General features: G+C 40.5%; 1 protein-coding gene across 1 annotated transcript; it reads right to left on the bottom strand.

Annotated features, from left to right (window-relative positions):
- Nucleotides 1-434: 434 nt before the first annotated feature.
- On the bottom strand, nucleotides 435-10,830 carry NRPD1B (nuclear RNA polymerase D1B). Its single transcript, XM_079059994.1, has 19 exons — nucleotides 10,797-10,830; nucleotides 10,527-10,615; nucleotides 10,289-10,415; nucleotides 10,020-10,135; nucleotides 9,435-9,488; nucleotides 9,161-9,325; nucleotides 8,897-9,061; nucleotides 8,628-8,780; nucleotides 6,496-8,220; nucleotides 5,886-6,061; nucleotides 5,711-5,783; nucleotides 5,474-5,601; nucleotides 5,130-5,278; nucleotides 4,676-4,983; nucleotides 3,860-4,033; nucleotides 3,641-3,781; nucleotides 1,634-3,180; nucleotides 1,314-1,428; nucleotides 435-1,191 (listed from the first exon to the last, which is right to left on the bottom strand). Exons 1-19 carry the CDS (start codon nucleotides 10,813-10,815, stop codon nucleotides 712-714), a joined length of 5,904 nt encoding a protein of 1,967 aa, XP_078916120.1. The 5' UTR covers nucleotides 10,816-10,830; the 3' UTR covers nucleotides 435-711.
- Nucleotides 10,831-23,654: the final 12,824 nt, after the last annotated feature.

Here is a 23,654-nt window from a genome sequence, read left to right as displayed (position 1 = left end):
TTGCAAAAGACGTTTGTGGTTTGTGGCTCTAAAAGGAGAAGTTTTAGTTTTAGGAGAAAGAAGAAAGCATTGAAAGCACGGCACATAGTACAAATCCAGACTCGACTCATTTCCATATATAAATTCAAGGTATGGTTATGGCTATTAGTTCATTGCTTACCTTATTGTAGTTTGATGGTAGTTGGTTGAACTTGTTCTTTTTACATGGGACTATGGGAGTGTTGTAGAATATCCTATCATATTTACAAGATGTGTGTAATTTTATTCTATATGATTATGATACAATGGAGATGAACACATGTGATGCTTATCTCAATCAATATTGATGGATCTGTCTTATTAGCTAGCACACGTGAAGTGTGAAGGAATGGATTTTTGCATTGTCAAGAAACAAACAGATGCCCATTGATAGAATCTATAATAAAAACGATCAATAACACACCCATACATCTGCATCTGCATTAATTACCATACACATCACAAATCGCAGATGAAGCAACTAATCATCCAAAATATTTATCACATCACATCACATCCCATCATGTCATTCATGCCACCAAAACCTTTCCTTTTCTTACTACTTACTACTACTGTCTGCTGTGCACCAGAGATTAAAAAAGCAAAAGCCAGCACCCTACCCTACATTACCTACAGGGTTACAAATATTCCAATCCCAAATTCAAATCAACTCTCACTCTCACGAGTCAGGAGTCAGGACCCCCAACCCCCTCCCCCTCCACCTCCTTTGTTCCATCCTCCTCCGCCTTCTGCCTCTTTCTTCCATCCAGAACCAGAAACAGGTGTTCCCGCCTCACTCCCTCCCCATTGCGATTGCGATTGAGAACGGGGTGTTCCGGCATCACTACCGGAATCCCGGTTCCATCCTGGCTGGGAACGAGGGGTGTGGGTGCCGCCTTCATCATTGGAATCCCCCCGTTTCCATCCAGACTGGGATTGGGAATTAGGGGTCCCGATGGCTTCATCTTGACCTGGGCCAGGGGGGCGTGGTTCCCTTGGGGGCCGAGGTTGAGGCTTCTTGAAGTACTTTGACATGAATTCGTCCACTTTGTCCGGATATTTTCCCCGAACAAAGTTCTCCAAACACTTCCTGTAAGAGAAGTCCTCTTTCCGCCCATCTGTTGACACTATGAAAAGACACCTGCTGTCTTGGAAAAGCGTATGCTTCGTCACCTACAAGTACAACAATAATATAATAATTATTACAATTTCCAAATCCATATATATATATATATATATATATATATATATATATATAGCAAGTAGATTGGATTGGTGAAAAACAAAATTAATACCATGACATAATCAATTCCAGCTCCCATTTTCTGAGCTTTTTCTGGATGATGGTTGAATACATTTTCAAGGATATATGTTTGATCTTCAGCAGACAAAGGATCGCCATCATTATATCTTCACAACAACAACAATAAAAATGCTATTATTAGCAACTTAATGTACTTTCAAATAAAAATACAAATCCCCATGCATTTGTTACAAAATACACGGGGAGGGACTTATTTCCTCTGTGCAAAAGACGTAACTACCCTTATCAAAGTAGAACGATATATTGGGAAAGGTTATGCTATAATTTAAATAGTCAACAGAGTTTACCCACCCCTCTTGGCTCATGATTCTCCTAATAGAAAGCATGATGGGCTCAATATCAGCGAGAATCTCCTGTTCGTCTGAAGTAAACAGATCCAGCCTTTGACGAGATGCAGTGAACGGTCCACCGCCACCCCCACCCGGCCTCAGCCCATCATTAGGCCCGCCAGCTGGCCGAGCAGGCCGGTCTCTCCTTGGCCCCCACCCTTCCTTCTTTTTCCAGCCACCCTGCCCCTGATCCGGTTTCTGCTCAGGTTTCCGATTCCATCCCCAAGCTCCTCCTGGTTTCTCGCCTTCGGTGGTGGTGGTGGTGGTGTCTACTGATGACCCCCCTTCAGGATTCTTTGCACCCCATTGACTTTGAGAACCCCATCCATCCTTGGATTCTGTTTTTTCCTCCACCTTTTTGCTCCAATCCGACCCCTCATCGCTTTTATTATTCCCACCCCATTTCGGAACGGAATCAGGTTTTTGTACTGATTTGCCCCAGGAACCAGACGACTCTATTTTACCCCACTGAGACTCTTCCACTTGACTGGGCTCGTCAGCTTTAACATCCTTTCTTCCCCATGGAGCGGGAGCAGATCCAGTGTCATCTTTTTTACCCCATGGAGCTGATCCGGTGTCATCTTTTTTGCCCCATGGAGCTGAACCTGAACCCCCAGTGTCGGCTTTTTTACTCCATGGAGCTGAGCCAGTGTCATCTTTTTTGCCCCATGGAGCTGGAGCTGGAGCTGGAGTTGAACCCCCAGTGTCGGCTTTTTTACCCCATGGAGCTGAGCCAGTGTCATCTTTTTTGCCCCATGGAGCTGAGCCTGAGCCCCCAGTGTCATCTTTTTTGCCCCATGGAGCTGGAGCTGGAGTTGAGCCCCCAGTGTCGGCTTTTTTACCCCATGGAGCTGGAGTTGAACCCCCAGTGTCAGCTTTTTTGCTCCATGGAGCTGAGTCCCCGGTGTCATCTTTTTTACCCCAGGTGGCAGCTGAACCCCCGCTGTCGGCTTTTTTACCCCAAGCAGTTTCCTCTCTTTTACCCCATGGAGCTGATCCTGATCCTGCCCCAGCGTCTGAATCCGGTTTCTTCACGCCCCATGCAGGTTCTTCCGCTTTTTTGCCCCACCCGGATCCAGATCCTTCAGTTGCTGGTGTGGCCTTCACAGCTCCCCCCCAGCCACCACTACTGCCACCTTCAGTTGTTGGTGTAGTCTTCACAGCCGCCCCCCAGCCACCACTACCTTCAGTCGTAGGTGTAGTCCCCCAGCCACCGCTGCTTTCAGCTGGTGTACTCTTCACAGCCGCTCCCCATCCGCCACCGGAGTTCCCGTCTTCAGGAGCTGCAGTCTCCATTTGACCAAGATTTAGTTCCAAACTGTCCTCAAAAACAGCTTTAGGTGCACCAGAATCATGCTCGGGAGACCCCGCTTCCATGAAATTATCCTCCATGTCGAAACTATCAACCTCACCACCAAGACACCCATTATCAGCTTCTTCTTCTGATCCACCGTGTACTAAATGAAGGAAGTTGTATACATCAATGCCATCCTTTTGGTTAAGTTCAACCTGAAAACATAATTCATATTAATATTTAATAATGTGCATTTTCAAAGAGATCACATAATATCATTAATCACATAATCAAATAATCAGTTATAATAAACATGTTGGTGCAATCTCCATCAAATTTTGATCAAAACAAATTTACTGTGTATTATAGTATCCTACCTTCATTTCTTTCTATTACAGCATTGTACATTCGATTTTTTCAATGCTTATTAAAATCCACAATCATAGCATTGTACTTCCAAGTTTTACTTATTAGGATAGGACATTATACTTTAAAAAAATCCACCTATTATTTGCTAAGATTCTTCAAAGTTATATTAGAAATATAGTCTAGGATGCTAAATTAATCCAAAAATGTTGCTAATCGTAGCATTTAACCCTAAGATAATATGAGGGTATATAAGTAACTGTACTCTACGCATTCATAATAAACCATGGATTGGAATCAAGTACAAACCTCTCTTGTGTCCCACAGTATATCAAACCGAGATCCTGTACCCACAGCAACTGGTTTGCCCCAAGAACAAGCAGCCACAATGCTCGATAAAGAATCAGAATGGCACTTCTCAGCCGCCTTCTCAAAACACCGTTTTGGTGTCTGGAGAAATTCAAAGGATAAAAATGTAAATTTTTGGTCAGACACAAATATCTATAAGGTACAAAGTAGATGACTTACGTATAATGTCGCTTCGGAAAATGGTACTTGGAAATTAAGGGTTTTGGACAAGGCCTTTATGCCAGCTTGATTGAAACCAACAAGAGTTCCTGCACATGTCATGCTATTCGCCAATAGAAGTAGGTGCTCTTTCAGCATGCCTTTGGATACCATTGAAACAGAGGTTGAGAGGCGCTACACAACAAAAGCAAAAACGGATCAGTTACATTTTTCTTATCATATGCCGCATGTCGTGTTTTATTGAAAATCACTATAAGCTTCTGAAAAGAAATTATAAAAGGTTAACCAAAAATAACAATGTAATTTCATTTCCTCCTATTATACTTTCATTTTTTCCGTTTAATTTACATTTCTTCCTATTATATTATGGCATTGTACTATGAAAAATCCACCCAGTTATAGCAATGTCAGAGCAACTTTAAATATTATAATTGGGTGGGTTTTTCAAAGTATAATGTTCTAACAAGAAAAAAAAAATGAAAGTACAAAAGATGTGATAGCAAGAACTGAAAGTAGGATGCTATAAAACACATAAATGGAAGTAACTGCTATTTCTTGGCATTAGCCCAATTATAAAAAGAAACTAAAACTTTTGGCTTACAACTGAGGGCAAATTGCAACAAATAACAATTAATTTTCATTTCATTTATAATTTGGATTTTGGTCACACGACTTTAAAAATCCTTACATGTGATATGTAGTTTAATGATGATTTATATAACACTTTCCAGTAGTTGTTTATAGCAGTTATCGAGGTTGGATTTGAAGTCTAGTGTAACCAAATTAGAAATTGTGAAGATAGATAGATAGTGTTACCTGGACAGCTTGCTCAAATGCGCAAGATGTACCAAGAAGATCTTCGACTTGTTTGATTGCATAAGGAATGGATCGTGTGGTGTCGATCAGATGCATTATGGGAAGGCAAGTGTCCATCACTGTTCTCCATGCATCGCCGCTTTTCTTAACAGCTGCCTTCTCAAGAACCACATCAATTGCCAATTCACCTTTTTGATCCTTATTTGGATTAGAGAATTCACCGTTTTGATCCTTATTTGGATTTCTAATCCAAACGGTTGATTCCGGACCGATCCAAATGATATTTGCTTCTTTAACCCGCGGATCGCCTATTCAATGATAAAACAATTTCAAAAGTCACAACCAAAAAAGTGGGATAGCTACTCGCTTTCGATAGCTTGTTTGCGTAAAAGACGTGAATGCCCTTATATATGAATTATTTAGGACTAAGAAATAAACAAGAATCGATAAATACCTTTTATAATTGTATCTAAAAGAACAGGACAAACGAAGTCAGCAAGTATGCGTGTGGCCTTCTCCAATTGATGACCGCCAGTGTCCTGCCTAAAGAATTTCAAGCATGGCATCCATTTGTTTTCTGATGATTGGTGGAACGAACATTCACTGCAAAAAAAAAAAAAAAAAAAAAAAAAAAAAAAAAAGTTGTATTATATCTAAAAGGCCACGTTTGGGGAAGTGGGGGGAAAAAGCAAACGAGGGTAAAATGGTCCATTAATTCAGAAAGTGACACTCATATAGCTTATAGATTAAGTCCTCTCTCTCCCCATAAAGTAAAAAAGAAACAAGCATATTACAGACCCGCAAGATAAAGCTATACTCCTGAACAATAATCCAACTTCTTTCTTCTTCTTCCGGTAGACATTCAGGGTGTCTTCACATTTCGCAAGAACCTCTTCCATGCTAATCTTGGATTCTTTCAACATTGCCTGCTCGGATAACGTTTATAACTTGTTGTCAAACTAAACTAAAGAAATTGAAATTGAGGAAAGCATTATATTATGCTCACATCAATTTTATATAACAAAAAACAAAAACCTGATTCAGATGAATATGACCAACAAGTCCTGCACCAATTTCAGTATTTTCACTTGTTTGCTGTCTTGTGAATCTGTAGGAAGAAATCAGCATTCAGCAAACAATAGGAGTAAAAGTAATCAATACAGATTCGGGGTGAAAACGCCACAAAGTGAATAGGTAACGATAAACATACTCTATAAGGAATTCAACAGCAGTATCTTTAAGGCTGACTTTTCGCAAATGATTTTTCACAAAATATGCAGACTTCTCAAGGCAATACTTATTGCCACAATCACAGTCATTTAAATACAGTACCACCCGACGATCATTATGCACATTCTTGAAATTCACTCCACAAAGCAGAATCTCCTAAAATTTGGAAATCAGAGAAACAATTTAAGAATATCAAGAGAACAAGCAAGAAAAACTTCAAATTAACCTAAATGCAAGAAACAGCAATGTACTTTCAGTTCATCTATTTGTGTATTATAGCAGCCTACTTCCAGTTCTTTCCATTACAGCCTTGTGCTTTTAACTTTTTTTTCTTATCAAGGCCTAGTACTTCAAAAAAATCTACCCAGTTATAGCATTGTACTTTCAATACCCCAAGTGAAAATTGCTTTGCATTTGGATGGCATAAAAGTACAATGCTGTAATAGGAAAAAGTAGAGATAGGCATAGGATGCTATAATAAACAAATATATAACATTTAAATGAATTAGAATGAGCAGAATAGAATATAGGATGCTATAATAAACAAATATATAAAATTTAAATGAATTAGAATGAGCAGAATAGAATACCTTCATCATATCCCAAGAGGAGTTGCTATTCGGGGAAGAATCAAGAACCGCCTTGTATGCAGGGTTTGACATGGCGGTTGCCGCCAATACTCCGACCGGTTCACCAGCCGCAAACAAATTCTGTGTATGGACCCCGTATTCAAACTGTATGATTGAATTGCTACACACATTTCTCACAGTCCCATCATAGCAGATCACAACATCACGAAGAATAGCCATCAAGTTTTTGAACAAAGTTCCGGGTTCAGTCAACCCTCTCGAAGACCTCACCATAACTTCACGGTTTGAAATAGAATGCACCAATTCCTGATACGGGTCAAGCCCATGGAACAAGCAGCCCCGGATCAACCCGAACTCCTCAGACGGGTATTTCTCTGGAAACGGATAGTTCCCACAAAAATGTTTCGATAAATCCTCTGCCAAAGTTCTTGAATACAACCTCCCCTTTTCCAGAATCTGTAGTCCCAAAAACCCAATTTGTTGGATGATTCTTGTAACAGCAGAATCGCTCTTTGAATCGATCAAACTACCCATCGATGAATACTTCAAGATAAATTCAGAAATTGGCGATTTTACTGCCCTCAGATGTTTGTCAAGCTGTAACGCAATCACCTCGTTGTAGGTTGATCTCAAATGATATAGCAAAGAAGATAAATCTTGAAGCTCGGTTTCGATATCTCTCAATATACTTTTCGGGACAATAAAATCCTCCAAACTTAGATTAAATCCCTCACCGGAAAGATTCTCCATTAGCATCGGTTGCAAAGAGTTAAACAGCTTCAACACCTCTTTGGGGCCTTTAGTGAAAAATATCGAACTGATCACATCATTGATGATGGACTGTATCACCTCCCGACTGTAATCCAGCTTCAATATTTTGCTGTCTTTGATCAAGAACCGTTCCCCAGAGCAATCAAATCCCGGAGGTAAAGATGTTTCCAGAAGCTCCAAAACCGTCCACAACGGGCCAGAATCCCCGACTTTTAACATTGAAGGTTTGGGCAATGTACTGGATGTGAACAATGCCAGCTGTTGGACTTCTGATTTCTTGAAAAAGAATTTCTTGAACAGAGTTTTAAGAGATAACAAAGAGTCAGACCCAAACTGCAAGTTTACATTTCCACTGTGTGAGCTCAAAAGCTGCTTTTCAACTGCAAAAAGCTCCAACACTTCAGCTTTTGCTTCCGGGGATTGAGGGTAAAAAATGTGAATACAATCTCCATCAAAATCCGCACTCAATGGCCCACAGATTAAAGGATTGATCTTGAAAGTATGATCATCATGGATATAAACCGATAAAGCTTGTAATGAATGCTTATGGGTAGTGGGTGGCCTATTGATAAAGATCACATCTCCTTCCATAATCTTTCTGTGAACAACCTGTCCTGGTTTCAAAAACGTGTGCCCCTTTGACCCTTCTCTTAAAGAATATGTGTTATTGCCATCTCTATATGTTAAACACAACTTGTCATCTACCAACTTCTGAAGGAACTTCATGTTGTATTCAGTTACCCTTTCTTCAAATGTGATTCTCTGAGCTATCTCAAAAGGAATTCCGATTTCGCCCACACCTTTGTAGGGGTCACCTGTTATGACACTTCTGGATGAAAATCCTGATCCTTTACTGATGAAAAGAGTTTTCATTTTCTCAAGCCATGCTTTGGTTGAAGAGGAGTCGTTCAGTTCTTTTGCAATTCCATAGCGTATATTTCTGTTAGGAGAAGCCTATAAGAATTAAAAGCATCAAAAGAAAACATTAGTTACACAAAAACAAAAGAGCAAAAATGGAAGGGCTAAATGCAAGAAATAGCATTTATTTGTGTATTATACCATCCTACTTACATTTCTGTCTATTACAGGGTTGTACTTTTACTTTTTTTTCTTATTAAAGCATTGTATTTTTTTAAAATCTAGCCAGTTATAGGACATACTTAAAAAATCTACACAATTATAGCATTCAAATATGTTTTGTATTTGAATAACATTTGTCTAATTTGGTAGACTCATCAAAACTACAAGGTTGTACAAAGAAGAAATAGAAGTAGAATGATATAATAACAAATCAATTAAAGTACATTGCTATTTCTTTCATTTAACACAAAAAGAGAGATAATAACAGCCAATAGAAATACCTTAGCCCCCCTTGATTGAAGATATTGTGCTACAGCATTCTGTAGATCATTAACCTCGACTTCAAGAGACTCAAAGTTTGGAATCCCAGATCTGGAACTCTTAATAATTTCCACTTGTCTCAAAACTTTTTTAAGCATTGTCATTGAAATATCCTGGAATTCCATTACAAAGATAATCATGCATAATTTCAGAAACAACAAAATGAAGTTTATTTTCATTAAAAAATTCTACACTATGTTCAGAAATCTTTAAAGAAAAAGTAACTAACCGATGACATAACATTGATGCCATCAGAGACATCTGGTGTTGACAGACAATTTGGAGGGATGGGAAGATGTTGCATGATATACCCTTCCTGGAAAAAACATCCCCTCCCAGCTAACTTCTTTTTAGTTGCCTTCTCCTTGTCAATTTTCTTTAACATCACCAACACCTGAAATCATTGCACAAAAAGTAAAAGTTATCAAACTAACTATATTTAATCAACTGATTATCTTATCATATCATATCATCGAATAGTTTCATGAAGTACCTCGGATGGAAGTAAAGGTCGCTTGTGTCCATCACCATATCTGTATCCATAACGTTCAAGAAATTCCCATAACCCTTCTTTACATGTTTTAGATGGAACTTTAAGCTGCAAGTAAGATGCACCATCTTGTTTTTGTACCACGTCCACAGTTACATTTGCAGTTTCCTATACAACATTTAGCAACAAGAGTCTAAATCAATACAATAAATAAAAAAATAAAATGTATCAACGGAAATTTAGGTTTGAGAAAGTTAGATAGATATAGGATGCTTACCTCGCAACATACAGTCAAAACCTTTTCAAACATACCAGCGGTCTTGTTTGGCAACTGAAAGCAAGAGAAAGTATAAGAAATGGATGTGTGATTGCTTTATGCCAAATGAATTATGTAGCAAATAAATAAATGAAAATGAAAAATAAAAAATAAAAAGTCAACTAGGCGTGTTTCAATATTTGTAACTCGTATCCTCTAATATTCTTTAAGAATAATTTATAGAACTGCATGTATACTTGCGAAATATTCATATATTTATTATTTATCACTGCAAATAACTGTCTTTAGAATGTTTTTAACAATATTTTTCAAAATGAACCTTCTTGCCATAAACATAAATAATAACTAAAACAAAACAGTGAGGATAATAATGTGTGCACTCGTGTCTACTCATGAATAGGCAAGTCCTATTGAACGAATTCATAGAGTGGCAAAAACATTGTGTAAAACAAGAGAAGAATTAAAGCACTTCCTTATTAAAATGTTGTTATTTTTGTCCCCTCCAATACCCCAGAAATTTATAAAAGATTCAAGAAAGAAAATATGAGATATAAACATAACTTAAAGAAACCAAAAAATATATACCCTGCGATTCTTGAACTTTAAACACTTGAGACATATTAAACTCAAGATACGCTTGAGCTCATTAAGATGAGATGGATGATATATCGGAATCGGCAACTCAATGTACCCAAAATGACCTGAAACGGGTAAGAGAAGCAGATTTTAAAGAATGGATTCAAAAAAACTAATTGGTTAAATGTGCCTAATAAAGAATGTATCAAGCACATTAAAACTAATGTAAGATATTTACAATATGGGGAAAAGATAAGCAAATGGTACACATTACACACCTTCACATTTGCCAGGTTCAGCTGTGCCACAAGATTCACATCTTCCCACTTCGAGGGGAAGTCCAAGAAATGGATTGGACAGCTGGCTCGTATGGCTAATGGGGCAATCACTAATGGAAGCTTTACGCTACTCGAATTTGTATGTTCATGCATCACACACAAAAAGGTAGTTAGACAAAAAAATTACCAAGATAACTGATATAATGATATTTACGCAGGAAAGTAAAAAAAAACTAACAATCTCGTCTTCAGTGGCCAATGAGAAACTTATTCCGGTAATCTTCCCTTCCAAAACAGGTGGTGAAGGATTTTCTTCCGTCATCAAATCTGTTTCATCAAGAAAAAAGCATTACACCACCTTGGAAAGAATAAACCAGAAAACCAAATTAATTGTTTTACTAAACACATGATAAATAATGTACTGTAATATATAACATGCCTTTAATCCCTGCAACATATAGCTTTATCAATCAGAAAAAAGAGAAATAAAAAACCAATCATTTTCAACCTAATAATGACACCTTCATTTCCCAATTACAGCACAGATGTCCATAGAACTTTTCACACTTTTAGCAGCTACCTTAATAGAGAGACAGAGATGCTTAGCTTTCAAAAACATAAAAGGATCTTCAAGTACATTAAACTTAGCCTAAAACTGGACGTTTGAAACAAGGATATTTCTAGGAATAGAAGCATTTAGAGTACTATGATGCAAGTATAGGGTAGTAGAAACAAAGTAAACCATAAGGTACAATAACTCTCCATTTCACATACTGTAAACATCAGTAAAGTAGCATCGCATAACTAGCACGCTAAGACACCAACAACACGACTCGTCAAAGCAAAAACGAAACAATGTTTATGCATATGTGCAAAATCCACAAATGTGGTAAGTTTTATGACCTAGAAAAGAGGAATAATCACTTGATGGTTGTAAGAACAAGAGAACAGCGATCAAAGCATTATGTAGAAGAAGATCGCTTAAAATAACATTTCCGACGAGTAAAGCGATATAGAAAGAACAGAAAGTTAAACCCTACATTTTCAACAACCAAACAATGAAACAAGCAAAAACATGTGTTAAAACAGCACTGAACAGTCAAACGACACATTTACGCAAAAAAATCAGAAGACTAACCACATGCATTTATGTTCTGCAAAATCAAGGAGAACTACGAAATGAGAAATAAAAACAAAACAGAACCTCAGAACGGAAATTGTTTTCCCGAGAAAAAATTTCGACAGAAAAACCCTAATTCTACTGAAATGCTACTGTGAAATGTGCGTAACGATTAGTTCAGAAACCATCAAAAGATACCTTTATCGATCGATGGCGAAATTGAGGAGAGAAGAGAGAGAAGAGGGTTTTACAAGCGTCTGTAGAAAGAGAGTGATGACTGATTTGTGAGGGCTCCCCTTTCTTGTGTTATAGCCAGGAGGAGCATGCAGCAAGTGATTTTTTAACGTTTTGTGTGGGTTTTCTCATTTTGAATTTTTTATCATACCCTTAACCTTTACTCAGGTAAATCGTGTGAAATTTTGAGCTTCAAATGACCAAATTAGCCCTATTGATCTCATAGTACAAAGTATAACCATAACATGAGATGAAGAGGTAGGAGGGCATGGTGGTAAATTTGCCTAGAAATATGAAGAGGTAGGAGGGCATGGTGGTAAATTTGCCTAGAAATATGAAGAGGTAGGAGGGCATGGTGGTCAATTTGCCTAGAAATATTCCGCTTATCACAAAAGAAAATTGTTCAAAATTTGCTAATTTAATATGACCGGCTGGTGTAATAAAAATGTTCAATTTAAATATATTATTTGTGAGGAAAAGCAAAGATAACCATGGAAGGGTGACATCATTTGTAATAATTATTATTGTTGGGGGATAATTAATCTTTTTAAAACTCGTCATGGTTTCCTCATGGCTTCAAAGTTTCTACTTGTCGTCAAACTTTAACAAAATGTCGCCTTGAATCATATATACATATAAAAATAAATAATACTAGTAGAAAATATATATATATAATTATTAATTATAGACAAAATTGTCGACTTGTCGTCAAACTTTAACAAAATGTCGCCTTTGAAAAAACTTGAGGTTTGATATTGTCGTCAAGTCATGCCTAAGTTATTTAGAACATTGGGGATAATTGTGGTTTGTAACATTTGTTCGATAGTTTAATGGATATACACCGTCTTGGCTTAAGTATATTTATCTATTTAAGCTTCAAATCTTCCTCAAGTAAAATCGAGAAACGGCATTGCATTCGAGAAGGTGAAAACCAATTCAATAAAAATGTTGACAACATATGGCAAAATTATTAAGCCTGGACTTTAAGTTGACATTTGTGGTGTTATTTAATTCAATAAAAACATATCATATTCGTTTGTCATATATTGAAACTGTATTTGGAATATTATCATACAGCCCAGACCCTAAATCTCTAAATTGCAGATGATAAACCACTAACATGTTTGGCGTTTCCCCTTATGAATGTTCATGGCAAAATCGTTTCGTCGTATCCTGTAGATTAAGGGACCCTCAAAGGATATTGAGGTACAATTTTGATATTACATGTTTACAATGTAGTTGATCATTAATTTTGATATATAACCATTTTCTTATTATAGGATAATGTTATTACAAATGTATGGACCCAAAAAGGATCCTAGGGTATGAAAGGACCCATTTCTATACTTTCATATTTCTGAAAGACCCAAACTTTCATATTTGACAATATAGTTACTCCAAAACATGCTACATGCATATTTATAAAATAATATTATACATTGACAAAGTCATTACAAAAGATTGGATACAAACCGACTATGTTTTAATATTTTACATAACTACCCAGGATATTGTAAATTTATACAAACATAAACCGAAATACAAAAGTAATATTACAACTATTCTAAACCTTCCAACAGTATAAGACTATATTGGTTACTTATTCCCTGCAAATTTGTTAAACATTGAGAGGGTAAGCGGCGACGCTTAGTGAGTTCAATAATAGATACAATATAACGTTATGCCATATATATACTTCAATATGCCAGAAGCAAAGAGGAACAAGGAACAACAAAGGCATAATGCGAAAAGCTTTCCATATCAATCAATGAGACATAACAATTTTCATACTTGATATACAATCAATAAAGTTTCAGCACAAATGGCACAGAAAATACTCAGGAATATCATTTTGCTAGAATATTTAGGCTTTCAGCCTTATCTTAGCATACTACCGAAGCCAAAGTGATGCCTATGTCATACACTTCATGGTCAACGGTTCATACCAATACCCAAGTGATGCTTATGTCATACACTTCAAGTCAAAGGTACAGCATTGCTATAAAAATAGCGGAAATAATAACTCGAGATGATAATCATGGAAAAGCACATAACACATATAACACATAACATACAATTGTTCCTATATATTAAACTCACCTTGAATTAACCGGCGGTCAAAATAATGATTTGTGCAGCATTTCGGCTCTAAATATGACTTTCGTCGTTGAAAACCGGGCCCTGCGAGGGTTGGGCTTCGAAACCGAAAAGATAAATTTTTCGGGCTTCTCGGGAATTTGGGGCGTGTTTCGGGCATTGGAATTAATCTCGGGGCTTCGGGGGATGTCGAGATAGTAAAAATATGGAAAAAGGGGTCAAAAATGGCAAAATCTCATTTTTACCCGGGAGGGTTCGCAAGTCTCCTATTTATAGGAGGAGAGATCCGAAGGTCGTCCGAGAAGGGACACGCGGCAACGAGGGGTTCGGACACGCGGCAGAAGCAGCGAAGGCCAGCGAGGCTCGGATGCAGCAGCTGGCGCGCTTCGGATGCGAGGAGTCATCGGCTTCGGATGAGTCATCGGCTGGGTCTCCGGCTCAGACAGATGCAAGCTCCTAAGTGGACCGAGCTTCGGTCCAATGGGGAAAGAGGGTGACGACTTCGGACCAATCAGCGGGTGCCACGCGAGGCTGCGGTCCAATCAAAAGACGCCACGTGGAGGCTGCATGCGAAGGATGATGTGGCAGCACTATTCATGCGAAATTTCTCGAAAAATGTGTCCAATCTTGTAAAATCCATAACTTTCTCATACGAGCTCCGTTTTTGACGTTCTTTATATGCACACGTAGAGAAAGTTATGCTCTACAACTTTCGTTTAGACTTCGTTGGAAAATTTTGACTTTATTTTTATATTATTATTTTTAACAGACCGGGACTGGTAAATCCGTTAAAAATTCATATCTTCTTCATCTGACGTCCGTTTTCGTCAGACTTTTTACCGTTGTACTGCTAATGACGAGACCTTCGATTCTCATTTAGGTTATGTCGGCTAAAAATCACTCGATCTAAAATTCGAGTTTTTAGCTGTCTACTGCTAAGCTGAAACTTGTAAAAATCATAACTTCCTCATACGAAGTCAGATTTTGGCGTTCTTTTTTATCAAAATTCTCGGTTTAACGAATACTAAGACTTTAATTTAGATCACTAAGGCTAAAAAGTAGTTTATCAAAAACTCACTTTTTACGTCATTCGGCGCCGTGCCGGTTTTGTCGCGGATCTTCGATTGGTCATAACTTCTTCGTTATAACTCGGATTTCGATGAGGTTTTTGCTTAAATGTTTCTAACGAGATTATCTACAACTTTCAATAATAAAATTTTACTTATTTCAAATTTTATATTTTCGCTAAATTTCACTATTTGGTTTTTAATTGGAATCTCATAAGACTTCCAATATTTTATGAGTGATTCTAAACATAGTTTTACTTCATTTCTAGTAAAAACTATCTGTTAGAACTCAACACTCAATTTCACATAATATTTCATAATATTATTAGCTTTTCAAATTACATAACACGATTTCAAAACGTGTATGTTACAGGGTACAATTTCAACATTACTTTATAATATTGTTTATCATTTAACATTATATAGCCCTTTTCTCATATGATAATGTTATTATACATCACCCACCCTAAGATGAGGGCTCGTAAGAGGATCCTAAGGTAGCATTTGTTACGTGGGACTGAATGGAATAGAATAGAACAATGTCCTTTTAAGTGGTGTTTGGTATGGCTTGAATAAAAACAAAATTGGTTATTAACTAAGTCAAATGGGACTATTTTATGGGCGTGTTCGGCACGGAGCGTTTGAGAGCTTCTAGCTTTTAGCGTTTGACAAAACGCTCCATTTTGAATGTAGCTTTATTAAAAATAGATGTTTTGTTATTTAAAAAAAATGAAAATTTAGTCTGGGATTTTGGGTTGTTACAAGTTGCTTGGAAAGAAAGTTAATTTGAATTAGTAACTAGATAAATATAATAATAAAATAATCCATTTTGTCAACATTCAAATCTCCTTCCTTGTAATTATCATGGGACAAAACATTCCATTATTCAACTACTGAATAAATACCATTTAGTCCCTATACTTTGAATTAATCCAAATTTATTCCAAACTAGTTTCTAATTAATTTATCATCTCATAAATCATTAATAAACTATATATATATATATATATATATATATATATATATATATATATATATATATATATGAAACATCCCAAAAATATGACCCAAAAATTTTTGTTTTCAAATCATCATTAAAATCATAAACCATTCAAGTCATAAGTAAAATCATAATTCATGTATCATAAAACATCATAGTGTCTATCTCAAATCAAGATCTCATAACAAATCATCAGAGTAAACTCCCAGGTTGTGACTATGGTGTGTGTCATGCGATCAACCCGAGCCCTTCCCTTTGCTACTGGAAGTACCTGAAACCAAAACTGAAAACTGTAAGCACGAAGCTTAGTGAGCTCCCCCAAACTACCACATATCATACAATAACACATATAACACATATTGGGCCTTGCCCACTGCATCGGGCCCCGCCCGGCATCGGACCGAAGTCTGGCATAAATTGGGCCCCGCCCACTACATCGGGCCCCGCCCGGCATCGGACCGAAGTCCGGAATAACTTGGGCCCCGCCCACTGCATCGGGCCCCGCCCGGCATCGGACCAAAGTCCGGTATAAGTTGAACATAACATATAACATAATCACATATACTGTATCGGGCTTGCCCGACATCGGACCGGAGTTCGGAACATATAACACATATCATAGCATGCATGAATCACGAAGACATCAAGCATACATAACTACTTCTCGGGACCACCCCGACATCGGAACGAAGTCCGGAACTACTATCATCTAAACGGGTCGGCATTGTGGCCGTAGACTTGTTCCTACTGGAAGGAAACTCACCTCGTATGACTGACTTCTGTAACTCTGGGTGAGGAATCTCTACCTGCTGCTCCGGCGACTCTCCGACTATAATTTCCATAAAGGTACTTAGTCAAAAAAAAACTGATAATTGCTCTTAGGGTAAAAATGACCGTTTTACCCCTGGCTAAAGTCAACATCCTGGTCAAAGTCAACACCCAGTTGACCTGACTCGCCGAGTTGATTCACCAACTCGTCGAGTCCCTATTCTTTTGTTTGTTCCCAACCCCGACTCTACTCCTCGAGTCTAGCAAGAACTTGACGAGTTCTCCTTCAAACCTAACATCGCGACTATCCTCATATGGCTCGCCGAGTTCATCCTTGAACTCGTCGAGTTCATCTTCACCATACGAGTGTGACTAGTATGTGACTCGCCGAGTTGTATGAACAACTCGTCGAGTCCTTCTTCATGGGTTGGGGATTGCCTTGGACTCGCCGAGTGTGTTCATCCACTCGCCGAGTCCCATGGTATCCAGGTCCATAACTACGTCTATTTCGTTGAGTCCTTCTTCTGGACTCATCTAGATCCCTTCTAAACATAATTGGATCCCTTCAAAACATAGAAGATTGGAGAACCAAACCCCCCGACTCGCCGAGTCCCAAAAGAGACTCGCTGAGTCTACTTATGTCCAAGTCCATAACTCGATTTCTGTTGTGCAAAGCTCATCCAAAAGGTAGATCTGGGCTCCTAAGGCTGATATAACACGTAAAGTCACGAACTTTACGTGCATGCATGGGACTTTTAAGCTTAAAGGACCAAAAATGGGGTTTATTACATGCATGGGGTTCTCATGACCATAGAGATGACACCTTTATGCCATGAGGACCCTCCAAGGTTCCAGATCTGAAGCTTCTACCCTACATTACACCCTAAAGTCCGAAATGACATGGAAATGCCCTCAAAGATGCCAAGGTTCAAACCCCAAATTAGATCTAACACATAGGAGGTCAAGATATGGGCTATTTACCTCAAATACACTGGAAAATTCAACCAAACTCAGAATCCACTGACTTTCTCCTTGATTCACCAAGCTTCCCTCCCTTCTTCTAGCTTCAAATCAAGATGCAAAGGCACAATATAGCTCAAAGATGCTCACAACTGATTAGGGTTTCGAGGACAGGACTTGGGGGTGATGGAGGCTGGGTGGAAGCCTCATAAGTTATTTAAATAGGGTGAAAACCCTCCAATTTAGGGTTTTACTCGGACAACTCCTACTCGCCGAGTCGGTCTTCCGACTCGTCGAGTAGGCCACTTAGTCCCCCGACCCGGAGTCGATCCTACTCGACGAGTTGGGCCTCCAACTCGCCGAGTCTAAGGGTAAAATGTGAAGTTTGACTTGAATTTAACCGCGTACCTGAGACCAGGTGTTACAATTCTCCCCCACTTGTCTTAGACTTCGTCCTCGAAGTCTGCTGTCTCTGAAAACAACTATGCATAATGCTCCCTCATTTCCTCCTCGGACTCCCACGTCCACTCCGAACCCTTGCGGTGTTGCCACTGCACCTTCACTAACTCCACCCTTTTGTTTCTCAGCTCCTTCGTCTTGCGATCTAAAATCGCCACTGGTCTCTCGATGTAGTTCAGGCTATCATCAACCTGAATGTCCTCAAGGGGTACCACTGATGAATCGTCCACTAAGCACTTCCGCAACTGAGAAACATGGAACGTGCTGTGGATATGGCTGAGCTCTGCTGGAAGATCTAACCGATAGGCAACCCGACCCACCCCGACCAAAACCATAAACGGGCCAATGAACCGGGGGCCCAGCATGCCCCATTTTCCGAAACCTGGTAACACCCTTCCAGGGTGACACTTTCAGGAGGACCATATCGCCCACCTGAAACTCCAAATCCGAACGTCGCTTATCGGCGTAACTCTTCTGCCGACTCTGAGCAGTCTGGAGCCTGCTCCGGACTTGCTGAATCCGCTCCGTGGTCTTGAGTACTACCTCCGTACTCCCCTAGCCTAGTACTAGCATGCTGTTCTAATCATATCTCATAACTCAAATAATCCGTAAGGTATTTTGGGGTCTATCCGCGAGCTCCGGCTGATCGTACACTTGCATCCTCCTTTTATTATTTTGAAAACATTTTAAGAAAATCGTTTTATAACCTTGTCCTCAGTTTGAGACTGGATACACCTGAGTGTTTCCTCCAATTTACTCAAACCAAAGCTCTGATACCAACTTGTAACACCCATAAAATTCGAGCCAATTTTAAAACTTTTTAAAACATTTCAAAACACATGATTATTACAAACTTGTTTCCAAAATAGTATATTGTCAGAGTATCCCAGAATCAAATCATAAAATCATAAAATGTGAGGAGCGGTACGATCACGCCTTTGCCTTCCCGCGATCATCAGAAGTACCTGAAACAACATTCGATAAATGTAAGCTCGAAGACTTAGTGAGTTACCCCCAAAATACCAACGTCATACAGATATAACCATATCATATAAACATATAAGCAAACAATACATCATGCATAACGAGTCATCAGTCTGACTGGACTGACTCCCGGTCCTCAGTCTATCTGGACCGCTCTCCGAGCCCTCGGCACGTCTGGACCGCCCTCCTCGGGCCTTCAGCCTATCCGAACCGCTCGCTGGGCCTTCAGCCTGACTAGATTTGCCCGGCTCGGGCTTGCAGTCTACCTGGTCCGCCCAGGGTGTCTTGGCCTACTGCAGACAACAAGACCTGCCTCAACCCTTTCTCCAAACCAACAAACATGTGCACATATATATAAACAATTAAACATGCAGATCTTACAGATCACTAATCATGGCAACCATCCTATAACCAGGATGCCGATCTAACCGATCTCTAGCGTAGCAACCATCATAAACCAGGATGAAACCTACCATAGCAACCATCCTAAACCAGGATGAATTCTAGCATAACAATAATCATAACAACCATCCTAAACCAGGACGTAATCTAACATAGCAATAACATAACGACCATCCTAACCCAGGATGTAAATCATAAAGGGCCGGCCTTGGTGCCGTAGACCCTGTTAATATAGTGAGGATAACTCACCTCGCAGCTGTCGATTCAGAAGATAAGCTCAACCTCTCGGATCACCGACACGAACTCTACCACCTATAGTTACCATAAAACCCTTTTTCATAAATTTCTAATTACCAAAATACCCCCAGAGGTCAACTGGTCAACCCTTGGTCAATGTTAAAGCCAGCAGTCAAGGTCAACAGTCCATGTTGACCCGACTCTTCGAGTGCAGTTTACCGACTCTTCGAGTCCTTCTTGAACTCGAGATGTGGTGAAATCCTTGGTTGACTCGTCGAGTTTCCTTATAACTCTCCGAGTTCACGCGTATCAAAGGGTTGGGGAAAAACCCTAGCCGACTCGCCGAGTCATACGACTGACTCGCCGAGCCCAAGGCAATCTTCATCGGACTCGCCGAGTTGTTCATCCAACTCGTCGAGTACATGACTATCTTCATATGACTCGGCGAGTCGACCTTGCGACTCGCCGAGTCTCTTCAATTCTTCAACCATACAGATGCTTTTTAAGTCATGCAAAGGCTCCAAATTGCAGATCTAAGCTCCTAAGGCATGGTTATCACGTAAAGTTGCAAACTTTACGTGCATGCAAAGCTTTAAAGCTCTAAGATGACAAAACCAAGTTTGCAATGAGATCTAACACTTGAGGGGAGGTCCATACTTGTCAAAGCTGGCAACTTTAGGGCCTTAGAGACCAAGGAAAGTTCAGATCTGAAGTTTGCAACTTCAGATCTTAGCTCCAACACCCGAATAGCTTCTTAATAATCATCCAAAAGGGATCTAAGAAGAAATGAGCCATAGAACAGCTGGATACCTTCAAAAGAGTGCTCACAGAAGTAGTTCTCTGATTCCCCACAAATTCCTTGCTTCAACTTACTTGTTTTCCTCAAGTGTTTTCCCACCCAAAATCCTTCTTTAAGCTTATCACACCAAGAAAGCACACACACACAAAGTTAGGGTTTGAGATGACAAGGGACAATATAGGGGAGGCTGAGGAGGCCAAATGATCCCTTAAATAGGGTGAAAAACCCCGGAAATTAGGGTTTCATCCTCCAACTCCTACTCGTCGAGTCCCTCCTCGGACTCGGCGAGTAGGTCACTTAAACACGTGGACCAACCCGCTGCTACTCGATGAGTCAAGGCAACCGACTCGTCGAGTAGACCTTGAATTCAAAGAGATCTTATAACAAAAATTAATACCTGAGAATTGGGGCGTTACACCCATAGAGGTAATACCGCCAAATCTTGAGGGCGTACACCACTAACCCCCAGCTCTAAATCATGCGTCGGGTAGTTAGCCTCATGAGGCTTCAACTGTCTCGAGGCATAAGCTATCACATGCCCCCGCTGCATCAACACTGCTCCCATATATGTGATCGAAGCATCACAGTAGACTACCAAGTCATCTACTCCCTCTGGCAGCGTAAGAATCGGCGCCTCGCACAGTCGCTGTCTGAGCGTCTCAAAGGCTGTCTGCTGCTCAGGACCCCAACAAAACACCACCGACTTCTTGGTCAGTCGGGTTAGCAGAACTGCTATCTTGGAGAAATCCGGGATGAATCTCCTGTAATACCCTACCAAACCCAGGAAGCTCCGAACCTCGGATGGAGACTTCGAGACCTCTCACTGCATCATGGCCTATATCTTGGCCGGATCGACTAATATACCCTTCTGGTTGACGAGGTGTCCCAGAAACTTCACCTCGCGCAACCAGAACTCGCACTTTGAGAACTTTGCGAAAAGTCTCTCCCTCCTCAAGGTCTTTAGCACCTCTCTCAGGTGCTCCTCATGTTGCTCCTGAGTCTTGGAATAAACCAAGATGTCGTCAATGAATACTATCACAGACCGATCCAACATCGGTCTGCACACGCGGTTCATGAGATCCATGAACGCGGCTGGAGCATTGGTGAGCCCAAACGACATCACCACAAACTCATAGTGACCATAGCAGGTCCTAAAAGCGGTCTTCTGCACATCATCATCCATGACCCGCATCTGGTGATATCTGGACAGTAGATCAATCTTGGAGAACCAAGATGCTCCCTGAAGCTGGTCGAACAAATCATCTATCCTCGGGAGCGGGTAACGGTTCTTCACCGTCACCTTGTTCAGCTCCCGGTAATCTATGCACATACGGTGCGACCCGTCCTTCTTCTTCACAAACAGGATCGGGGCTCCCCATGGTGAACTGCTCGACCTGATAAAACCTTTGTCTAGCAGCTCTTGCAGCTGCTTAGACAACTCCTGCATCTTGGGAGGAGCCAACCGATATGGTGCCTTGACTATCGGAGCCGCACCAGGGACCAGGTCGATCCGGAACTCGACCTGTCTCTCCGGAGGTATTCCAGGAACATCCTCCGGGAACACATCCGGGTACTCTCATACCACTGGTACATCATCGACTGTCGTCTTACCCTTATCCCGGGTATCCATGACGTAAGCAACATATCCTGCGCAACCCTGCTGAAAGTAGCGTCTCGCTCTTGCTGCTGAACAAAGAATCGGTCTGCGCTGTGGTCTCTCACCCTGAATCACTGACTCTCCCCTACTGGGAGTGCGAACTCTAACCAACTGATGCTCACAATCTATAACCGCCCCATTGGGGCTCAACCAATCCATACTCACGATAACCTTATCCCCTCACAGGGGAATAGGAACCAAGTCCACTGAAAACTGCTCATCAAATAACCGAAGTGTACATCCTCTATGAACTCTTGCGACCCTGACGGTCCTATCATCTGCTATCTCAACGTCAAGTGGGCAATCCAGCTCCCCCGGAGCTCTGCTAAATCGCTTGCTAAGTGCAAGCGACACAAACGATCGGCTAGCCCCCGAATCAAACAATACCATAGCTGAAATGTCGTTCACTAGGAACGACCCTATAAACAACACAAAAACATGAGTAATAATCAAAAGTAGTAAAGAGAAGATGGAGAAAATACATACCAGCAACCACATCAGGAGTCGCTCGTGCCTCCTCTGCTGTCAACTGGAAAGCTCTACTCTTCGCCACTAGTGCCTCAGCACGACCCTGTCGGTCGTCTGTAATCCTCAGTGTGGTAGGAGCGGGTACCACCACCTGTACTGCTGATGCTAAACTCGGACATTGGGACTTCTTGTGTCCCCTCTGATTGCAATGGAAGCAAATCAGATCAGATGCTGCAATGGGGGTAGTGGTGTAGCTGTACAATCTCTACTCATATGCCCAATCCAACCGCACTTGAAGCAATCGGAACTCCCCGCCTTGCACACCCCATCATGCAACCTGCCACACTTGCCACACCGACTGTGGCTCTGCTGTCCCCTAGACCTGTGATCAGACACCTTGGGCTTCATGCCCGAACCCGCTGCGCCAGACGCCACCTCTGGCTTCCTCTTCCTCTCCATCTCTAGATCAATATCCCTCTCACGAGCCCTCGCAATCATGTCCTCCAGCGTCTTGCAGCTGGAGCGGCTCACAAACTGGCGGATATCACTCCACAACATCTCATGATATCGGGCCTTCTTCATCTCCTCGTCCGCCACATACTGTGGAACGAGAAGGGCCCTCTCCCTAAACTTTGCGGCAATCTCCGCCACAGTCTCTATCGTTTGCTGGAGGTCCTGAAACTCTATAGCAAGCTGATGCACCTCAATGACAGGTGCAAACTCGGCCCTAAACCTGGTCGTGAAATCACTCCAGGTCATCGCATCCAAAACTGAGTCATCACCAATAGCTCGTCCAATCTCCTCCCACCAATCTCGTGCCCTGTCCTTCGGAATGAACACAATAGTATTTTTTAAAAATAAACTACCGATGAATAACTACCCTAATATTAACCTGGTTAATTAGGGTTTAAAATGTGATAAAGTTGTACCCATGCTGGACTAGAATGAACACGACGACCTACTGGTGTCGAAACTGAATATGTGACATTTGTCACCCCATGGCTGGTCTGTCGAACTGTAGCTAGCAGTCGGGATGTGGGATTGTCGGTCCCGTATAGATCTATACACACAATGCCCGCTCTCCCTCCAGGAGATTCTGGTTGCAAGGATATAA

This window comes from Lactuca virosa, chromosome 7 (assembly GCF_052849685.1).
Source record: "Lactuca virosa cultivar CGN04683 chromosome 7, Lactuca_virosa_CGN04683_v6, whole genome shotgun sequence".
Lineage (NCBI taxonomy): Eukaryota > Viridiplantae > Streptophyta > Magnoliopsida > Asterales > Asteraceae > Lactuca > Lactuca virosa.
The sequence above is the reverse complement of the archived record's forward strand: the minus strand, read 5'-3'. Positions and strand labels throughout refer to the sequence as shown.